General features: G+C 51.6%; 1 protein-coding gene across 1 annotated transcript in view; it reads left to right on the top strand.

Moving 5' to 3' along the window:
* Window positions 1-15,954, top strand: part of Tab1 (TGF-beta activated kinase 1 (MAP3K7) binding protein 1) — a 29,902-nt gene extending 13,948 nt beyond the window's left edge. The window contains exons 2-11 of the mRNA XM_005354180.2: window positions 1,000-1,136; window positions 1,471-1,624; window positions 2,365-2,451; window positions 2,885-3,023; window positions 5,758-5,871; window positions 6,816-6,927; window positions 9,038-9,182; window positions 11,181-11,403; window positions 12,386-12,542; window positions 14,348-15,954. Coding sequence (XP_005354237.1) covers window positions 1,000-1,136; window positions 1,471-1,624; window positions 2,365-2,451; window positions 2,885-3,023; window positions 5,758-5,871; window positions 6,816-6,927; window positions 9,038-9,182; window positions 11,181-11,403; window positions 12,386-12,542; window positions 14,348-14,555 — 1,476 coding nt within the window. The 3' untranslated portion in view covers window positions 14,556-15,954. The remainder of the gene's footprint in view (window positions 1-999; window positions 1,137-1,470; window positions 1,625-2,364; window positions 2,452-2,884; window positions 3,024-5,757; window positions 5,872-6,815; window positions 6,928-9,037; window positions 9,183-11,180; window positions 11,404-12,385; window positions 12,543-14,347) is intronic.
* Window positions 15,955-17,797: the final 1,843 nt, after the last annotated feature.

The following is a 17,797-nucleotide window of genomic DNA, read 5'->3' as shown; positions in this document are numbered from 1 at the left end:
TCTCTTTGGAGACAGGGTTTCTCTGTGTAGCCAGGACTGCCCTGGAACTTGCTCTGTAGACCAGATTGGCCTTGAACTCAGAACACCTGCCTCTGCCCCCAAGTGGTGCTGGGATTAAAGGCCTGTGCCACCACCACCCACCTGTTTTTACATCTTTTTTGAAGATCATTACTAGTAGTATATAAGAAGTTGCATCAGGTGGTCATAATTGTTTAATATTTCAATAAAACTTTACAACTTTTTCAGGGTGTTTTATGTGCATGAGTGTTTTGCCGCATGTGTGTATGTGTACCTGGCATATGGTGCTTGCTTTCTGGACCTTGAGATAGCCTTCCAGTGTGTCTTTAATCTTTGCCATCTCAGTCTCGGCTTCAGATGCACATGGAAGGTGCTTCTGGGAACCTCAGGGCACACTGGCTACTGCTTGTTTACCTTAGCCAGGCCCTTCTGTCCATACTCCCTCACTGCAGGATGTAGAATGTATAATTGAGGCCTTGAACAAGAAGAGTGACAGACTGACTTGCAGGCTTGAATTTCTGATGGCCAGGTCCTCACTACCTTCCTGAGAACATGTGCGGGAAGCTGTTTATGACACAGACATCCCGGGCTGCACACAGGTCAGGCATTGTGCCGGCGGGGCATGCATTCTGCAGTTGGTTCCCTTTGTGCTGCCTAGCCCGAATCTTTGTGTGAGGAGTGTGGCCAGAGAGTGTCCTGTGTGTTACACTAGCATTTCCTGCTTTGTAGTGAGCTCTCTCTGAGAAGCCATGCTGAGCTTTTCACTTGGGAATGCTGCAGTTTTAGGATTCCTGTGGGAACCAGTTTGTGGATGCACCATAAAAACAGGAAGCCTTTTGTAAGTGTCTCTTCAGAGAAGCATCTTTTCCCAGACATAACCATCTTGTGGGATCCAGGCCCTCCTTTGTCCTTGTCGGAGAAGCAGGAGCAATGGGGTCTGGGGACGATGGTGAGCTTTCACAGTTTCCTGATGTTTCCCAGGAGCAACAGCCAAGCTGGACAGATGACTTGCCACTCTGTCACCTCTCTGGAGTCGGTTCAGCTTCCAACCGTAGCTATTCTGCTGATGGTAAGGGCACCGAGAGCCACCCTCCAGAGGACAACTGGCTCAAGTTCAGGTATGTGTGGCATTGCTGTACTGGACAGAGAAAGTCAGTTCATGAGCAAGAAAAGATAAACTGTCTTGACACTACCGTGTACGAGGCTTGCCTGTGAAGTAGGGCCTGTGGGAAGTGACCACTGCTGGGGTCCTTTCTGTGTCTAAGCCAGGGGCCCGCTATGGTATAGGGATGGAGTAGACTAAGCAGGTCATTTTCCTGGTTAAATGATGACTACCATGTGGGTGCCCCAGTGAGTACCTGTAGCCTTTTCTGCCTTTAGTCCTCCCCCGTTCCTTCTTCCCCATCACCTTCATGCCGGCTCTCAGTCCTCTTCCTGCCCTCCCTCTGCTAGAAGTGAAAACAACTGCTTCCTGTATGGGGTCTTCAATGGCTATGATGGCAACCGGGTGACCAACTTTGTGGCCCAGAGGCTCTCTGCAGAACTCCTGCTGGGCCAGCTCAACACTGAACACACTGAGGCTGATGTGCGGCGGGTCCTGCTGCAGGTAAGGGGATTGGCCTGGCTGCCAGTGGCCTGTTCTGCCTGTGTGTCCTCTCCTCCCTGGCACTTGGGCCCCGCAGCTCTAAGTGTGGACAGGATGTTCTGAAGATTGCCTGCTTCTTCATCCCCTACCAAGGATCAATTCTAGGTACAGTTCATGGAAGCAGGGGTTCCTTGCCCCCAGGAGTCTAGGACAGGCAGGCACAGCAGTTTTTCCACTGATAGCAGGGCTGACCTGGGAGGAGGCTCCCTGGGAGTGGAGAATGGAGGCCCTGTGGGGATACGGTCCTTAGCAGTGACCCCTTGACTTGGGGTGTGGTCCGGTGCTCCTTCTCCAGTGTTAATGGCACCCGACATGCTCTGCACCTCTCCCCACTCCTGTTCTGGCCTGCACCTCACTGGCCAGGCCTGGGTTTCTTCTGTTGTCTGTTGGGATTTCCTTCTCCCCAGGAAGGCTTCTTGGTCTTTGAGAATTCCCCCATCCTTTTCCTGTTCTCTGTGGCCTCGGGGCTCCTGGCTGGAGCTTTGAAGAGGCTGTTCCAGGAGAAGCTTTCAGCTTCGCCATTGTCCAGCAGGTGAACAGAAAAGCCCACATATGAGGCAGCAATAATGTGTGTTGCTTACCCATGGTAGATCTTGTGATCTACCATGAATGCTGTGGATCTGTTACTCTCCATAGGGACATCTTAGCAGGAGGTGATGATATTGTTTGAGCCAGCCCTTGCTTGCCCTGTGTCCCCTCAGGCCTTCGATGTGGTAGAGAGGAGCTTCCTGGAGTCCATCGATGATGCCTTGGCTGAGAAAGCCAGCCTCCAGTCCCAGCTGCCAGAGGTAATGGTCTGTACTGCTGGGTGCCAGCATTAATCCTCTGTGTCGCTTGCCACCCACAGCACAGCAAGGTCTGCGGCAGGAATCAGGAGACAGCATCCTGATGGGGAAGTTGGGGTGGCAGTGGGAGTATCCCTATGGGGACTCCGAGTTTCATCCTTGGATGGCAGCAATAGATGGAAGGAAAGGCCTTTCTAGGTCCTGTGATCTGGCTCAGTCCAGAGCCAGGATCACCTTCAGGCTGCCCCTGGTTAAAGCACCAGTGGCCTTCCCGGGCATCCTACAGGTAGGTATCTAGCCTGGCTGTGTCTTTGCTGATAATCTGTCTGTCTTGGCTGCTCAGGGCCCCTGCTGCTTTATCTTAAGGGACAGAGGGTTGGTTAGATGGTCCTCCAGCACCTGTGCTGCTCTGATCTTTCTCGATGATGACTTGCAGGGTGTACCCCAACACCAGTTGCCACCTCAGTATCAGAAGATCCTTGAGAGACTCAAGGCACTGGAGAGGGAGATTTCAGGAGGGGCCATGGCCGTTGTGGCTGTCCTTCTCACCAACAAGCTCTACGTCGCCAATGTTGGTGAGCCGCCCACCCACCCCATGCCAGTCTGCTTCTGTACAGGCATACCCTGAGCTTCCCAGGGCTGTGGGCCGCTTTCCCCGTCACTCTCTTGTGTGTGTCAATCCTAGATGGAAGGCAAACAGAGGAGGCAGGGGTAGGTGTCCTCCCTTTGGATGAACCGCATCCATTTTATTTTTGTTTTTAATTTATGTGTATGAGTGTTTCATCTACATGTGTGTCTGTGTACCACATGTGTGCCTGGTGCTTGTGGAGGCTATGAGTGGGCATCTGGTTTCCTGGAACTGGAGTTAAAGATGGTTGTGAGCCACTGTGTGGGTACTGGGAATAGAACTGTATTCTTTGGAAGAGAATTCAGGCTGTCTCGTTGCGGGAGGTGGGGCAGTCTCTGCAAACACCAGGGCTAGCAGAGTAATGATCAGTCCATGTGAGGCAAGAAGGAAATCCAGTTCAACATGATTCTGATGTTGGAGCAAACTTGTAGAGCAATGTTCCCAACCTGGGGGTCGCCTAAGACCAGCGGAAAACAGAGATATTTACATTATGATTCATAACAGTAGTAAAATCAGTTATGAAGTAACAATTTTATGGTTGAGGTCCTCACAACATGAGGAACTATATTAAAGGGTCACAGCACCAGGAAGGCAAAGAACCCTCCCTGCTCTAGAGTTTGCGACCAGGCAGTTTATTTTGGGCATATTTAAGTACAGTACAGTTTAGTATAACACAATCCCGTGTGTACAGTGAGGCTCCTTTTCTTTTTTGAGATAGGATCTCTCCTAGCTGTCCTGGAACTCACTATGTAGACCAGGTTGGCCTTGAATTTAAAGAGATACCCTGCCTCTGCACCCGACTGCTGGGATTAGTTTAAAGGCATGCACTACCACACCCAGTGAAACTCTTTTCTAAGTACATGTCACTTCCATGAAGATGTGCTCTATATATGGGCTACATATGTTAAGGTCTAGGGGAGAATCTGGTGCGATTTGGGGCATACAGGTAGCGCAGAGGTCACCTAGGCTATCAACCACTTTGGTCCTGTTTGGAGGAGCTTGGGAGAGCTACAGGCAGCCTAGCCCTACAGATAACACAGAGGTCATCTAGGCTGTTAACCAGCTCCATTTCCAACCTTCTGGGTAGGCAACTGGTTATTTATCTCTGCCTTTGAAGAGACAGCCCTGCACATTCAACATTCCTGGTTTCCCTAGTGCTTATCTATGAGTGCAAGAACCTCTGTGCTGGGCTGGAGAGATGGCTCAGTGGTTAAGAGCATTGCCTGCTCTTCCAAAGGTCCTGAGTTCAATTCCTGGCAACCACATGGTGGCTCACAACCATCTAGAATGAGGTCTGGTGCCCTCTTCTGGCCTGCAGACATACACATAGACAGAATATTGTATACATAATAAATAAATATTTTAAAAAAATCTACAGGCAAAAAAAAAAAAAAAAAAGAACCTCTGTGCTCCCAACACCTCCAGTCCCATGGCTCTTCTTTTGGAAGAATTTACATGGAGTGAAGGCCTGCTCTGCATCCTCAAAAAACAGCAAGAAGCTGGGTGATAGGGACATTTGGATTTAAGGCCAAAGGAGGAGCCATCAGGGGACCCAAGAACCTGTGCAGGTTGCATGTCACTATAAGGAGTGTCTTCCTGTTGTTGTGAAGAGACACCATGACTACAGCAACTCTTATAAAAAAAACACATTTAATTGGGGTGGCAGGGAGCATGGCAGCCTTCAGGGAGACATGGTGTTGGCTACATCTTGATCAGACGGTAACAGGAAGTGGTCTGTCTCACTGGGTGGTATCTTGAGCATATATGAGACCTCAAAGCTCACCCCCACAGCGACACACTTCCTCCATCAAGGCCACCCCTACTCCACACTTCCTATTAGTGCCATTCCCTTTGGGGGCCATTTTCTTTCAAACCACCACAAGGGTTTATGGTGTCCCTGACCCTCCTCCTCCTTTTCTTAAGATTTCCTTAGGAATCAATTTGCAAAATGTAAAAGAGCTGATATCAGTAGTTCGTAAGCGCCATGCCCCATTTCAGCCCTGGTAGTTACCATCCTGTGGCCAGTCTTGTTTCATTCAGATCCCCTTATTCCCAAATTGTTTGAAAACAATCACATGATGTTCTGAAGACTTAGTATGGGTCCCTAAGGACAAGCATCTTATTAAACTCAGTCCTGTGATCACACTGTAGCATGTAGCCAGCTTCCCTCCTGATGGAGGTGGGTCTTGTATCTTTTCTGTTGCTTTCATTGGTTAACTAATAAACTGCTTGGCCTGATAGGACAGAAAATTAGGTAGGCAGAGTAGACAGAACAGAATGCTGGGAGAAAGAAGCTGAGTCAGGCAATCACCATGATTCTCCCACCCAACACAGCCGCAGGTTAAGATCTTCCCTGATAAGCCACCTTGTGGGCTACACAGATTATTAGAAATGGGTTAGATCAATATGTAAGAGCTAGCCAATAAGAGGCTGAAACTAATGGGCCAAGCAGTGTTTAAAAGAATACAGTTTCCGTGTAATTATTTCGGGTATAAAGCTAACCGGGTGGCTGAACCCAGCCCTCTGCCGTTCATCAACACCCTCCTAACTCAGATGTCCTTGCCGGCGATTTACCCCCTCTGAGGCCCTGGTGTGTGCCATCTGCTTGTCTTCTTCCCGGCTGGGTCAGTGGGTCCTGTTTCTCCTTCTGCTTAATTAGTCTTGATCAAATTGTGCTGCAGGTACAAATCGGGCACTTCTGTGCAAATCTACAGTGGATGGGTTACAGGTAACACAGCTAAACGTGGACCACACCACGGAGAATGAAGATGAGCTCTTTCGTCTTTCCCAACTGGGTGAGTAGAGTAGGCTGGGCTTTGGGGGACCTGTGGGAACAGAGGACCAGCTCCTAGGCTCCCTCTGTGCCTACCTTTGGTAACTGGAGATGGAGGTACATGCTAGAAGGACTGGGCCAGGGCTGGATCTGCTGTTGGACAGCCTTGGAAACCTCCATCTGTGTGCTGAGGGTGGTGGTAACATCGTCTTCAGAGTTAATGAGTGTGAACTGCTGCTCAGAGGAGTACCTAACACACAGTAGGCACATATCCCTGTTCCTGAGAGAGACTAACAGAGCAGAGATGTCCTGCAGTCCTACTGTCCCCCTAGCCTTCCCTTCCCTCCCAGCTCTGCAGACATAGCTGCCTCCTGGACTTTGGGCAGAGGCAGACAGTGCTGTAGCGCCTGCAGAGAGAGGCCTCTGTTACAGCTGCTTTCCTCGTTACTGTAGCAGGAACCTGACATAGTAGCTTAAGGGAGAAAGGGCCTTTTGACTAACGCTTTAAAGGGATCCTGTCCATCATGGCAGGAAAGCATGGCGACAGAAGGATTCTGTATCAGCCGATTACTAAATCTTAGCAAATCAGGAAGAGCAGGAACCAGAAGCGGGTCAGCCTATACCTTCCAGAGCCCACTCTTGAGTCCTCCTCCAACTAGACCCCATATCCAAAGGGTTCCGTAACCTCCCACAACAGCACCAGCTAGGAACTGATAGCTGAAACACATGAAGCCATGGGGACATGGCACCTTCAGACCACAGCAGGGCCTGAGTGAGGGATGTTCTGTGAAGGTTGGGGCCGAGAACAGTGGGGCACGGGGTTGTTGTACTCTGTGGTACCCTGGTATCGTGTTCATTTCCTAATATTTTGTTCTTACTCACCGTGCGTGTGGACACCGCACCACCATCCCCTTTTCCTCTTCACTGTGGAGAAATGGGCCTGTTGAATTGTCCTCTCTCTGGTAGGTTTGGATGCAGGAAAGATCAAGCAGGTGGGTATCATCTGTGGCCAGGAGAGCACCAGGCGCATTGGGGATTACAAGGTCAAATATGGCTACACTGACATTGACCTGCTCAGGTAAGTGGCCATGCCTGCAGCCCCAGCCATTTGTGAGACCAGAGGACCTGGGGTAAAAACAGATCCCAGGCTGCAGCGGCAGGGGTGCTGTTGAAAGTTCAGGCCCAAGGAGATACTTTCTGCCTCCAGAGAGCGGGTGTGGAGTGGGGCCTAGGCCATCAGTAGTCTGGTCCTGTGAGCTAGGCCCACAAGGGTCAAGGAAGGAGCTGACCAAGTCCAGGGCAGCAGAAGTGCCACAGAGCCAGGAAGGAGAATCCAGTGATAGCATAAGGTACCAGCATGAACAGGAAATGACAAGACCAAAGGGCAAGGTAGAGCTGGTGGGGGGCAGTGAATCATCCATTCTTTCTGGGCCATTCCCTCTGGGTGCTATCCAAGTCCCCATGGCAGTAGTAGTCTGGGTGAGCCTTTGTCTTGTCTAGTGTGCTCACTCCTTATGCTCGACCTCTTGTTCACCTCTTACTCAGGCCCCCTAAAATGGGTGTTGCCACTGGGCGGTGGTGGCTCCCGCCTTTAATCCCAGCACTTGGCAGCAGGTCTCTGTGAATTCAAGGCCAGCCTGGTCTACAAGAGCGAGTTCCAGGACAGCTAGGACTGTTACATAAAGAAACCCTGTCTTGCAAATAAAAAAGATGGGTGTTATTACACTTCTTACTCAGGCCATTATCCCACAGGCATATCCCGTGAGAGGAAACTGAGGCATGGAGTCATCCAGGACCCTGGCCAGTCCTAGCACTGGTGATGGACCCAGGCAGCCTGAATTTGGAGCCTGAGTCCGTCACCTCTGTGGTGTCGGTCCAGCATTGTGTCACAGTCAGAAAATGTTACCAGGCTTCCTGGCTCAGTTAACTCCTCCCCCTCCCAGAATCTGAATATCCAGTATTTGAAAGCTTCGCCCCTAGTTTGCAGGGATCTGTTTATTTTATAGGGTAGGAGGTCTGTGACTTAAAACTCTTCAGCAAGGGTGCATGTAGCCTTCTCTCCCAAGCCAGACACCCCCACCCAGAGGCTACTATTCCCTTACATATCCCGCCTCCGATGTCTTAGTGCACACACGTGCACCGTGTGCTTGTGTGTGTTGTGGACGGTGAGGTGCCCCTCAAGCTTTCCTAGGGCTCTGCCCTCTGTCTTCCCTCTGAACCACTTTATTAGCATCCATCTAATCTATGGAAAGGAGCAGCTCAGTGTGGTCAGGACAGGTCCACGAAGGTGTCCGCTCCTCCACACTTGCTCACCTGCCTTGAGCTGCTGTCCTACCTTGTAACAAACACTGATTCCACCAGATATAATGGCACTGAGATGTTTCCAGACGTCCGCCCTCATGGTTTTGTCAAGAATGTCCTCACGGGATGTATGTGCTAGAGTAGTTTGACACTATAATGATTGACACACATCTGCCATGGTATCATATGGGATCTTAGTTGGAATAGACGCTTATCTTGGCATAGTTCAAGTTATAGCAAGAGGGCAGGTATTTGTTTTTAAATTTATTTTTATTTCAAAATAGGCTCTTACTAGTAACCCAGATTTGGATCCATAGGCATAGTCATGCCTATGTTGTATTGACTTGGTGACATCCTCTGTCACAGCTGCCCAAGCCTGGGAATGCAGGCATTCATCACGTCAGCCATCTGACAGATGGGTTTTTGAAAGACAGCCTCCCAGCTGGATGCTGTGGTGGTACCAGTTTGTCATCCAGCACTCGACAGGAAGAGAGGCAAAACCATTAGGAGACCAAAGTCATCCTTGATACATAATTATAAATCAGTGGAGGCTACACTAGACCTTATCAAAGAACAAGTAAATAAGTCGCAGCCATTTTGATGCTCGATTCCCACCCTGCCCTGCTGCAGCCAGGCTGAAGCTGTGGCAGGAGGCACAGAGTAGAACCCAGATCTGGCATCTGACCTTTGTCTTCATGGCCCCTGGACTTTACTTCGGTGGCTGCCTTCAAGACACAGGCCCATTCTTCTTTTCTCTTTCCCTCCATCCCTTTCCCTTTTATCAAGTCAAATGTTTTTTGTTCTGAGTGTAGATTCTTACCCTCAGCAGAAACCATGCACCCTGGGAACACTGCCACACAAAGCCTTCCCTATACTCTCTCTCATAGTGCTGCCAAGTCCAAACCCATCATCGCAGAGCCGGAAATCCATGGCGCACAGCCTCTGGATGGTGTGACAGGCTTCCTGGTGCTGATGTCTGAGGGGCTGTACAAGGCCCTGGAGGCAGCCCATGGGCCTGGGCAGGCCAACCAGGTGAGCTGGGTAGGGCACAAAGGTGGCATGGAGCATAACAGGCTAGCCCATGGGCAGTATGCTGGTTACCTGGACCCCTGATTCTCAAACACTGTCACCAGGCATCTTTTTAGGGTTCAAAGCCAGGGCCTGAGGCAAAAAGGGGGAGGTGGGAACTATACTGCCCCGGAGCTTCAGGAAAGGAAGGTAACAGAGTCCGAAAAGACCATGACAGGGCTGGAGAAATGGTTCAGTGATTAAGAACGCAAACTGATCTTCCAGAGGTCCTGAGTTCAATTCCCAGCAGCCACACCACATGGTAGCTCACAACCATCTCTAGTGAGATCTGATGCCCTCTCCTGGTATAAGGTGTGCATGCAGATAGAGCACGCATATATAAAATAAGTACATTTTAAAAAGAGAAAAAGGGCCATGATCTGCTGCCCAGAATGCTGCCAGGCTTCAGTCTCGTTCCCCTTCCCACTGGGGCCTCAGGGGCTGCCTTTCCCTCCCGTGTGGCAGATCCTCCCTCTGGGGACTATGGAGAGGTCAAGGGTGAGAGGATAGAATTATTCAGCTACTGGGAGTCCCTTATTACTCTACCCCTTGGAGATATACGACAGACAGTAGCCATCTGCGTGACTTCCAGGGTCACACAGCATTTGTGCATTCCTGAGGGTGCTCGTCAGGTGCTCTACCACTAAGATACAGTCACAGCCCATTTTATTTTTGTTTTGTGACAAGCAGTTGCCTATGCTAGGCTTGAACTTGCTTTGTAACCCAGGCAGGCCTCAAACAGCATCTTCTTGCCCTAGCTCCTCAGGCCTGTCTGTGTATTCCACAGAACTCAGCTAGCACTTGAATGGTAGCTGGCTGTACTTTGAGCTGCTGGGTGGCCAAGTTCAGATATGCCTCTCTTTGGTGTTATTCCTGCACGTGTCAGAAAGCAATCCTTTTTTTCTTGCTTTCTTTTCTCTTCTTTCTTTTCTTTTTTCTTTCTTTCGACGGAATCTTGCTCGGTAGCCTCGGCTAGGGTTAAACTAGTGATGTAGAGCAGGCTGGAGTTCTCCTGCCTCTGCCTCCCGCGTGCTGGGGTTACAGGTGTGTGCCATAGCATTCAGTTCTGCTTCCTCTTCTTTAACTGAAGCCTGGCTGTCACCTAATCCCTGTGTTCAAGGTCTCCTGGCCATTGTATGTTATCCTTCACTCCAGCAGCCTCTAGCTCTATGCCAGTGGTTACCTCCTCGCGAAGCGCGAAGAAGGTCTAGGGTCCTGTCTCAGGTGGTGTGGCTGGGCAGACAACAGCCAAACCTCAGTGCCAAGTCCAGGTCCTTCCCCTTCCCTATCCCTGTGTTCCTGCTTCCACAAGGTGACAGTCAGTCTCAGGTAGAGGACTTGAGTTGGTGCTTTTGGTCTTTTTTTGTTTTGTTTGTTCATTTTCGTTTTTTTTGAGACAAGGTCTGGAACCTGCAGTGACCCCTGCCTTTGCCTCCTGAGTGCTGGGGTACAAGTATACACCAACACATATGCTGAGCTTTTGATCATTTGGGGTGTGTTTCCTTTCCCTTTTGGTCTTCACAGTAGATGCCCTGAGAGGCTTCTACTAGATTGAGACAGAGGCCTTGTTGGGGGGCAGCTCCTGAAGATTCCTTGTGTGTGGAATAGGTGTTTTCTCCAGGGAAGAAGGCATAATCACAGCCTTTACCCTGCGTTTCCTAGCAGTCTTCTGAGTGCCCTTGCATCCGTTCTGTTACGTAATCCCACCGATGTGAATGTTACCCATTTAGAGGCGTGGAAGCCAGTAGAGAGATCACAAGCTCCCACACCTTTTCTAATCAGTGTGTTCCAGATGGATTATCTGGAACAGCTTGAAAGGCTCAATTACAGTTTAACTAGCAGAGACTTCCTTCACCTGCTAGGCCAATGATCCCTAGGTCTCCTAAACAGGGCTCTGGAATTTCGGCCCCTTTCCTTAGGTCACCCTGCATTCCTCATCGAGTTCTCCCTCCACACCCCCAGGAGATCGCAGCAATGATTGACACTGAATTTGCTAAGCAAACCTCCCTCGATGCAGTGGCCCAGGCTGTGGTAGACCGTGTAAAGCGTATCCACAGTGACACCTTTGCCAGTGGTGGGGAGCGTGCCAAGTTCTGCCCACGGCATGAAGACATGACCCTGCTGGTGCGGAACTTCGGCTACCCGTTGGGAGAAATGAGCCAGTCTACGCCGACCCCAGCCCCAGGTATGTAGGCCATGTGCTGTACAGACCAGAGCATGTAAGAGGAGTCATGGGCTGGAGGCAGCACATAGTGGCTGATGAGATGAGCTCACTGCTTGGCAGGCCGGTGGAGCCTGTGGCCTAACCTTGCTCAGCACAGACTGTCAGGCTTGCAGACTCTGAGCTGCATGCCTGTCCTTAGTCCTTTTGTCTGTACAGTAAGGACATAAGACTTGCCCGGGCCACCCCTAAAGTCTTGACGCATGAGCATACCATGTCTAATCACAAAGGCAGGTAGCAGAGGTGCTAGCTGCCACCACTGATGGTGGATTTCCTCCTAGCTTGTGCCCTGCCAGGAGTGCGGTCACTTCTCACCCTCGTTATCAACCCTAACAGGAAAGAGAAGGGCTCTAGCATGAAAGGACTTGGATGAGTCAGGTGTGGGGACAGATGGTCACCTCAGAACCTGGTACTGTGTCGGACCACTTTGGGCCAAGGAGACATTTCACTCTCTCCCCTTTTCCTCTTTAGTCTTTGAATAAAGTTGCTTGGACAGAGGTGAGACCTTCTATACATTTCCTTTTCTGTTTTTAAACAAGCAAACCCTAGAGCTCCCACGTCCGCACAAATTTGCTCTCCCATGGACACCTGGGTTACTGGAGCCCCTCTGGCCTGTTACTGCAACCATATTTTCATTGGATCAGCCTCAACCACAAACAGACTACCCCCTGCATCAAGGCATCCATGCAGAGCCAGGCAGCATTTCATTGCCTTCCTGCTTTGATCCAGTGGGCTTCCTGGCTGGAGGGAGGTCTTACTGCTGTTCTGGAAGAGACTCTACCAAGGGACATCCACCCTGGGCCACCCCAAGGGTAGAGGGCCATGCTGGGGCTTTAGAGGCCTCTTAGCTCTCACATAGCGCTTGTCACTCAAGAGCAACCTTGGGCCTATTACCCTGCCTCCCTCCAGACTGATTTCCATTTCCCTGCTCTCTCTTCTATTTCAGGGGGCCGTGTGTACCCTGTTTCTGTGCCCTACTCAAGTGCCCAGAACACCAGCAAGACCAGTGTGACGCTCTCCCTCGTCATGCCTTCTCAGGGCCAGATGGTCAATGGTGCCCACAGTGCCTCCACCCTGGACGAAGCCACTCCCACCCTCACTAAGTAAGCTGTCACATTCTAGAGACAGTCCTGGGTACCTAGAAAAAAACAGGTTGCACAACCAAGCCCTAGGGCTCAGTAGGGTAGGATGAGAGGGGCCCTGAACTCTGGGGACCCTGGGGTCTTGGGCCTCTCCAATTCCCTGCCTCTACCTCTGGAGTAGGAAGTCTCCTCGGACACAAGCAAGAAGGAGCAGTACCATTAGTTCTAGCAGGTATTAGAATTGGACCTGGGCAGGTGGAGATTCAGGGTGGACAAGGAGACCTGAGAACAGAGCGAAGAAGCATTTATCCATGGCAGCTTCTCTGGTTTTTCTCCTGTTTTGGAACTTGTAACATAGGGTCATTGGTTCATGCATCTGTAGTTCGGGAACATTGCCTGGCCTGTACTGGCTCCTCGGAGCTACTGCTCTCTCACTGTGATTGTCATCGCGGTCAGCTGTCTATAGTTTAAAGGGCACTGGGGGTGGAAGTCATGGCCTGGGAGGAAGGGCACAGTGCAGGCCTGCCTGACAGGTCTATTGCCCACCGGCCCCTTCCATTTCTGTGACTCTGCACCCTGCCCCTGCCCTGCCCAGATCCAAGGGGATCTGGTTTCCACACTCCAGCTCTGAACTGATGGAATAATACAGCTGCCACACCCAGCCCCTCTCCGTGGATAGAGCTTAGCCGGATGTGGCCAATTAGAAGGGCTGGCAGAGAGGAGTGTCCCTGCTTCTGCCTCTTTAGAGGGCCTCCCTTTTGTCCCCAAGTCTTTGCCGCTGCTGTTCCTGCACCCACATTTGTGGATGTAAGGGGCTGGTAGACATCTGGGCACCATGGGTAGCTGTGTGTTGTCCCAGCACAATCAGGGTAGCCTCTCCTCCCCACCAGGCTTCCGCAGGAGACCGCCAGCTGTGTCCACAAAGCCGACCAGGCAAGACTTCATGCTTCTCTGTTTAACTTCCTGAACCTCACAGATCTACTCGCCTGACTCTGAGCCTTTTCTGTCACCTAGGCCAGCCTTGAGCTGGTTCAGGACAGCTCAGAGCTGTCACATGGCAGGCTAATGAATAGCTCCATGAAGAAAGGAGAGCCATTGGTGGGTGTATCTTAGTGACCAAGCAGTGAACTAGCATGCATGAACTCCTAGGTTCAATCCCCAATAGTATTTCCTGCTACCATAGTGTTAAGGGTGCTGGGGCAATACATTATGGACTGGAGAGATTGCTCAGTGGTGAAGAGCACTTGCTGCCCTTTTTGGTTTTTTGAGACAGGTTTCTCTGTAGCTTTGGAGCCTGTCCTGGAACTAGCTCTTGTAGACCAGGCTGGCCTCGAACTCACAGATATCTGCCTGCCTCTGCCTCCCAGGTGCTAGGATTAAAGGTGTGCGCCACCACCTGGCTTAAGCACTTGCTACTCTTGCAGAGGACCTGAGTGGTTCCCAGCATCCATATCAGGTTGCTCACAACCAACTATAACTCCAACTCCATGGGTCTGATGCTGCCTTCTGGCGTCTATGGGCACCCCTCCACACATAGAGAAAAAGAAGAAAAACAGATGTTTGAAGACTGTTCATAGTAGATGCTAGTGCTCCAGCTCTTGGGAGAGTTAGACAAGAGGATCAAGAGTTCTGGCTGTATAGACTCTCAAGAAAAGCAAAGCAATACACTTGCCCTTTTATTTATCTCTGAGAGCATCTGACCCAGCTGGCTTTTATGGGATCTTTGTCAGAGAGGCATGTTACTAAAGGGCCAGTCGTGTCACTAGGTTGGAAGTTGAGGTCCCTGATGCTGCTACCCCAGACTGATTTCCTCCCCTCTTCTGCAGCCAGAGCCCCACTCTGACCCTGCAGTCCACCAACACACACACGCAGAGCAGCAGCTCCAGCTCCGACGGGGGCCTCTTCCGCTCCAGACCTGCTCACTCTCTTCCACCCGGGGAGGACGGCCGTGTTGAGCCTTATGTGGACTTTGCTGAATTTTACCGCCTTTGGAGTGTGGACCATGGTGAGCAGAGCGTGATGACAGCTCCTTAGCCTGGCCTCAGAGTGCAGCCTTGACACGACTCTGTGGAGGCACAGAAGGCTCGTGTCAAGGCAGGACATGCTTCCTGACCTTTGCAGGTGCCTTGGAACCCATGGGCAACTAGTCAGTCATGCAGCAGGTTTTGTCCTACAGCTCTGGGTGGTAGCGTGAGTGCGGACTGCATTGCTGGTCCACACAGAAAGCTGGAGGCCAGACCACAGACATGCTTAGACAGGGCCAAGTGTGGAGGCTGCAGGTGGCTGGCAAACCATCAAGAGTGCCTCCTGACATGTTCAAAGAACAGCAAGAAGCTGTCCTGTGGACCCCACCTACCACAGGAGACACTGCTCCATCAAGACTGCCCTCCCTGCCTCAGCCTCCCCTGTGACCTCTGCTAGTACCCCTTGCCCCTGGATGGCTATCCCCTTCCCATCTTTCAGCCTAAACTCCTAGCTCTCTAGAGCAATTGGAGTGGGTACCTGTCTCTGGGTGTCACTGGAAAAGTTGAGGAAAGCCAAGGAAGCAGTGGGGCCTGTAGCAGCCACAGGGGAGCAGGACAGGGGAGGACCAGAGAGAGCTGGCCAAGGAATGTGAGTCTCAGGCTGCAGGACAGCCAGCTGGCAGCTGACCTAACCCAAGGGGAGTTGGCTTCTCCATGGGGTGCAGATGGTGAGGGCAGGCCAAGTCAGAGAAGCAAATGCCCACCAGCCTTCCTCCCAGCTGGTTCTGGGGAGACTGACGGGGAGTGCTGACTGTAACAGCCTTCATGCTGCTAAGGCGCTGGTCAACTCTGGGCTCTGCTGAAAGGAGAGGTGAAGATGGCTGTGGAGGGAAGAAGTTCAGTCTTGCCCGCCCAGGATGTGGCGATATTTTTGGACGTGAAGGGGAAAGATGGCACTGGTCAGGCCCTGAGTTGGACCAGTTCATAGACGTTTCCTGCCTTTAGTCAGGAGGGCTACCACGCGACTGCCTCCAGCACGACTGCCCCCGTGCTCAGAGGAGGAAGCAGGCCATACCTGAGCTCTGCAATCAGGATTGGAGTCCAAGCTCAAAGCTGTGGCCTTGTAACTGGTATTCTGCAACCCCTTCCCCACTGTGTGCAGCTGCTGGACAGAGTGTCCAGTGTGTTTCTTGTAGGCAAAGGCCAGTTCAGAGCACTTCTTGCTCAAATTCCATTTCCCTAAAGTGCGGCTGCTCGCTCAGTGCCAAGGAGAAACTGGGGTTCCAAGCACTGGAGAAAGAAGCCTTCCTTGCTACTCTCCACTAGAAGTCAGCTGCCCTGCAGGCGAGCAGGGTTCAGCTGGTGCGCGAAGACTTGGGACAAAGGAGCTTCCCTCCCAGGACAGTGGTGCTGTTTGGTCTCTAGAAATAGAACCATATTCCTGATGCAGTAAACTAAAGATGTTTGTCCTCTTGTCTGTCTTGTAACCCATAACTTATAAACACCCAGGAGGTGGCTGCCGCCTGTTCTGCTCAGGAGGTTTGAGAACCAAGCCTGCCAGACTGGTAAGTGGCAGTGCGGAATTTGAACTCAGGTTTTCTGGCCGTCAACACCACTGCCTGCATTCACTGAGCGTGGGTTTTGCCACAGGCCTGCTGTCTGAACTAAAGAGGGCAGTTCTGTTGTCCTCCCCAGGGAGATGGGGGTGGGGTAGGCTCGGGTCAGGGGTCAGGTGCCTTGACCCCCTCACTGGCTGGTTGGTTTTATTTGGCTTTATTTGGTTGAAGAATATCTTTAACATGCCTCTTTCTCGTCTTGAGGACTTTACTCATCCCTCTCAGGATTGCCTGCCTGTAGGCAAAATGCTGTGTCTGCTTAGGAACAAAGCTGGGCTTTGTCCACTGTGGTCACTAGGTCCTCCACCCTCCCCTCTGCTGGGCTTCACTTGAAGACCTCCCTATCAGGGTCTGCAGCCCTCCTATCCAGCTCTGCTCTCCGGTGTCCTGAGGGCTACTGTGGCCCAGGGCCAGCTTTGTCTCACAGGGCTGGGGCACTGCGCTCTTAGCCTTGTGCTAGCTCACCCTGGCTTTGGTTCTATTCCATGTACTAGTCCATATTCTTTCTGTGGGGGAAGTATGTTCTTTCAACCCCCAAACTCCCTTGCTGTGAGATGGCTTGGGGCAGACTGGAAGAGTCTGGGAGTCTTTGAACTTCACGAGGAGCCCAGTGTTAAGACCAGAAAAACCTCTCAGCAGCTAGACAGAGCAGTATCAAAGCCAGGTAGGCGAGTGGCCTGTGCTGGGCTAGGGCCCTCTCCACCCTTGGCCTCACCTTTCTGAGGCTAGATGAGACAGGGACACTCACACTCGCAGTCCTTTATACCTTGTCCACTCCCAGAACACAGTCCCAGGCTTAACTGAAACACCTGCCTGGATCAGACCCGTTGAAGTCAGGTCCTCAGTCCAAGTCAGTGTACCTGGATGCCTAGTCAAGTCCCCACAGCACCCTGGGGTATCAGCAGGCTTCTTGTGGCGAGGCATGGCTTCTGGCTCTTCCACCAGATGCTCATGTTGACGGGGTTGCAGGCTGCCTGGGAGACCATGCAGAGGGGTCCCATCCACTGACTTCAAAGGGAAGAGTTATGCTCCTAGCACTCTGGATCCTCTTATCACAAGGATTCAGCATAAATGCCAGCTCCTGGGGGAGGCCCCCTCCACCCTGCTCTGCTGCCTGCTCAGCCTCCTTACAGAAATTCACTGCTGTGCCTAGTCCTAAGGTCCATGCGCCTAGCATGTATGATCCCTTACAGGTGCTAAGCAGCTTGAGCACAGGAAGGGACAGTTGTGTGACCTTGGGCAGAGCCCTGGAACTGGATCTTAGTTTTTCTGTTTGCTAAGTGAGGATAGGGATGGCTTCCTAACAGGATTGTTCAACCACCGTTGGCAGTCTTACAGTGAGATGTAAGTCCACCCCTGTTCTGCCATGCCACATGGCCAGGGACTGGGACAGGTCACCAGAGTGTCAGACAAGATCTACCATGTGCCAAACTCAGATACTGTGTCTAGTGGTAGCTTAGCCAGAGCTGTCACCACACAGGTGCTGGGCCAGTACCACCTGCAGTTTCATCTAGGGGCCCAGACTCAGGGCAGTGGCTTCTAAGCTGAAGTCCAGATGGACGCCTTTGGCCAGGCTCCCAAATCTTTCCTGTGACACAGGAATGTCACGATTCTTCCTTCTGGGTCCCTATTTGGAAACCAAACAAGAACACATCATTGCCAGTCCCCCCCCCCCCCCCAAACAGGCTCAGCATGA

This window comes from Microtus ochrogaster, chromosome 15, assembly GCF_000317375.1.
Source record: "Microtus ochrogaster isolate Prairie Vole_2 chromosome 15, MicOch1.0, whole genome shotgun sequence".
Classification (NCBI taxonomy): Eukaryota; Metazoa; Chordata; class Mammalia; order Rodentia; family Cricetidae; genus Microtus; species Microtus ochrogaster.
This window is presented reverse-complemented; position numbering and strand designations above follow the sequence as displayed.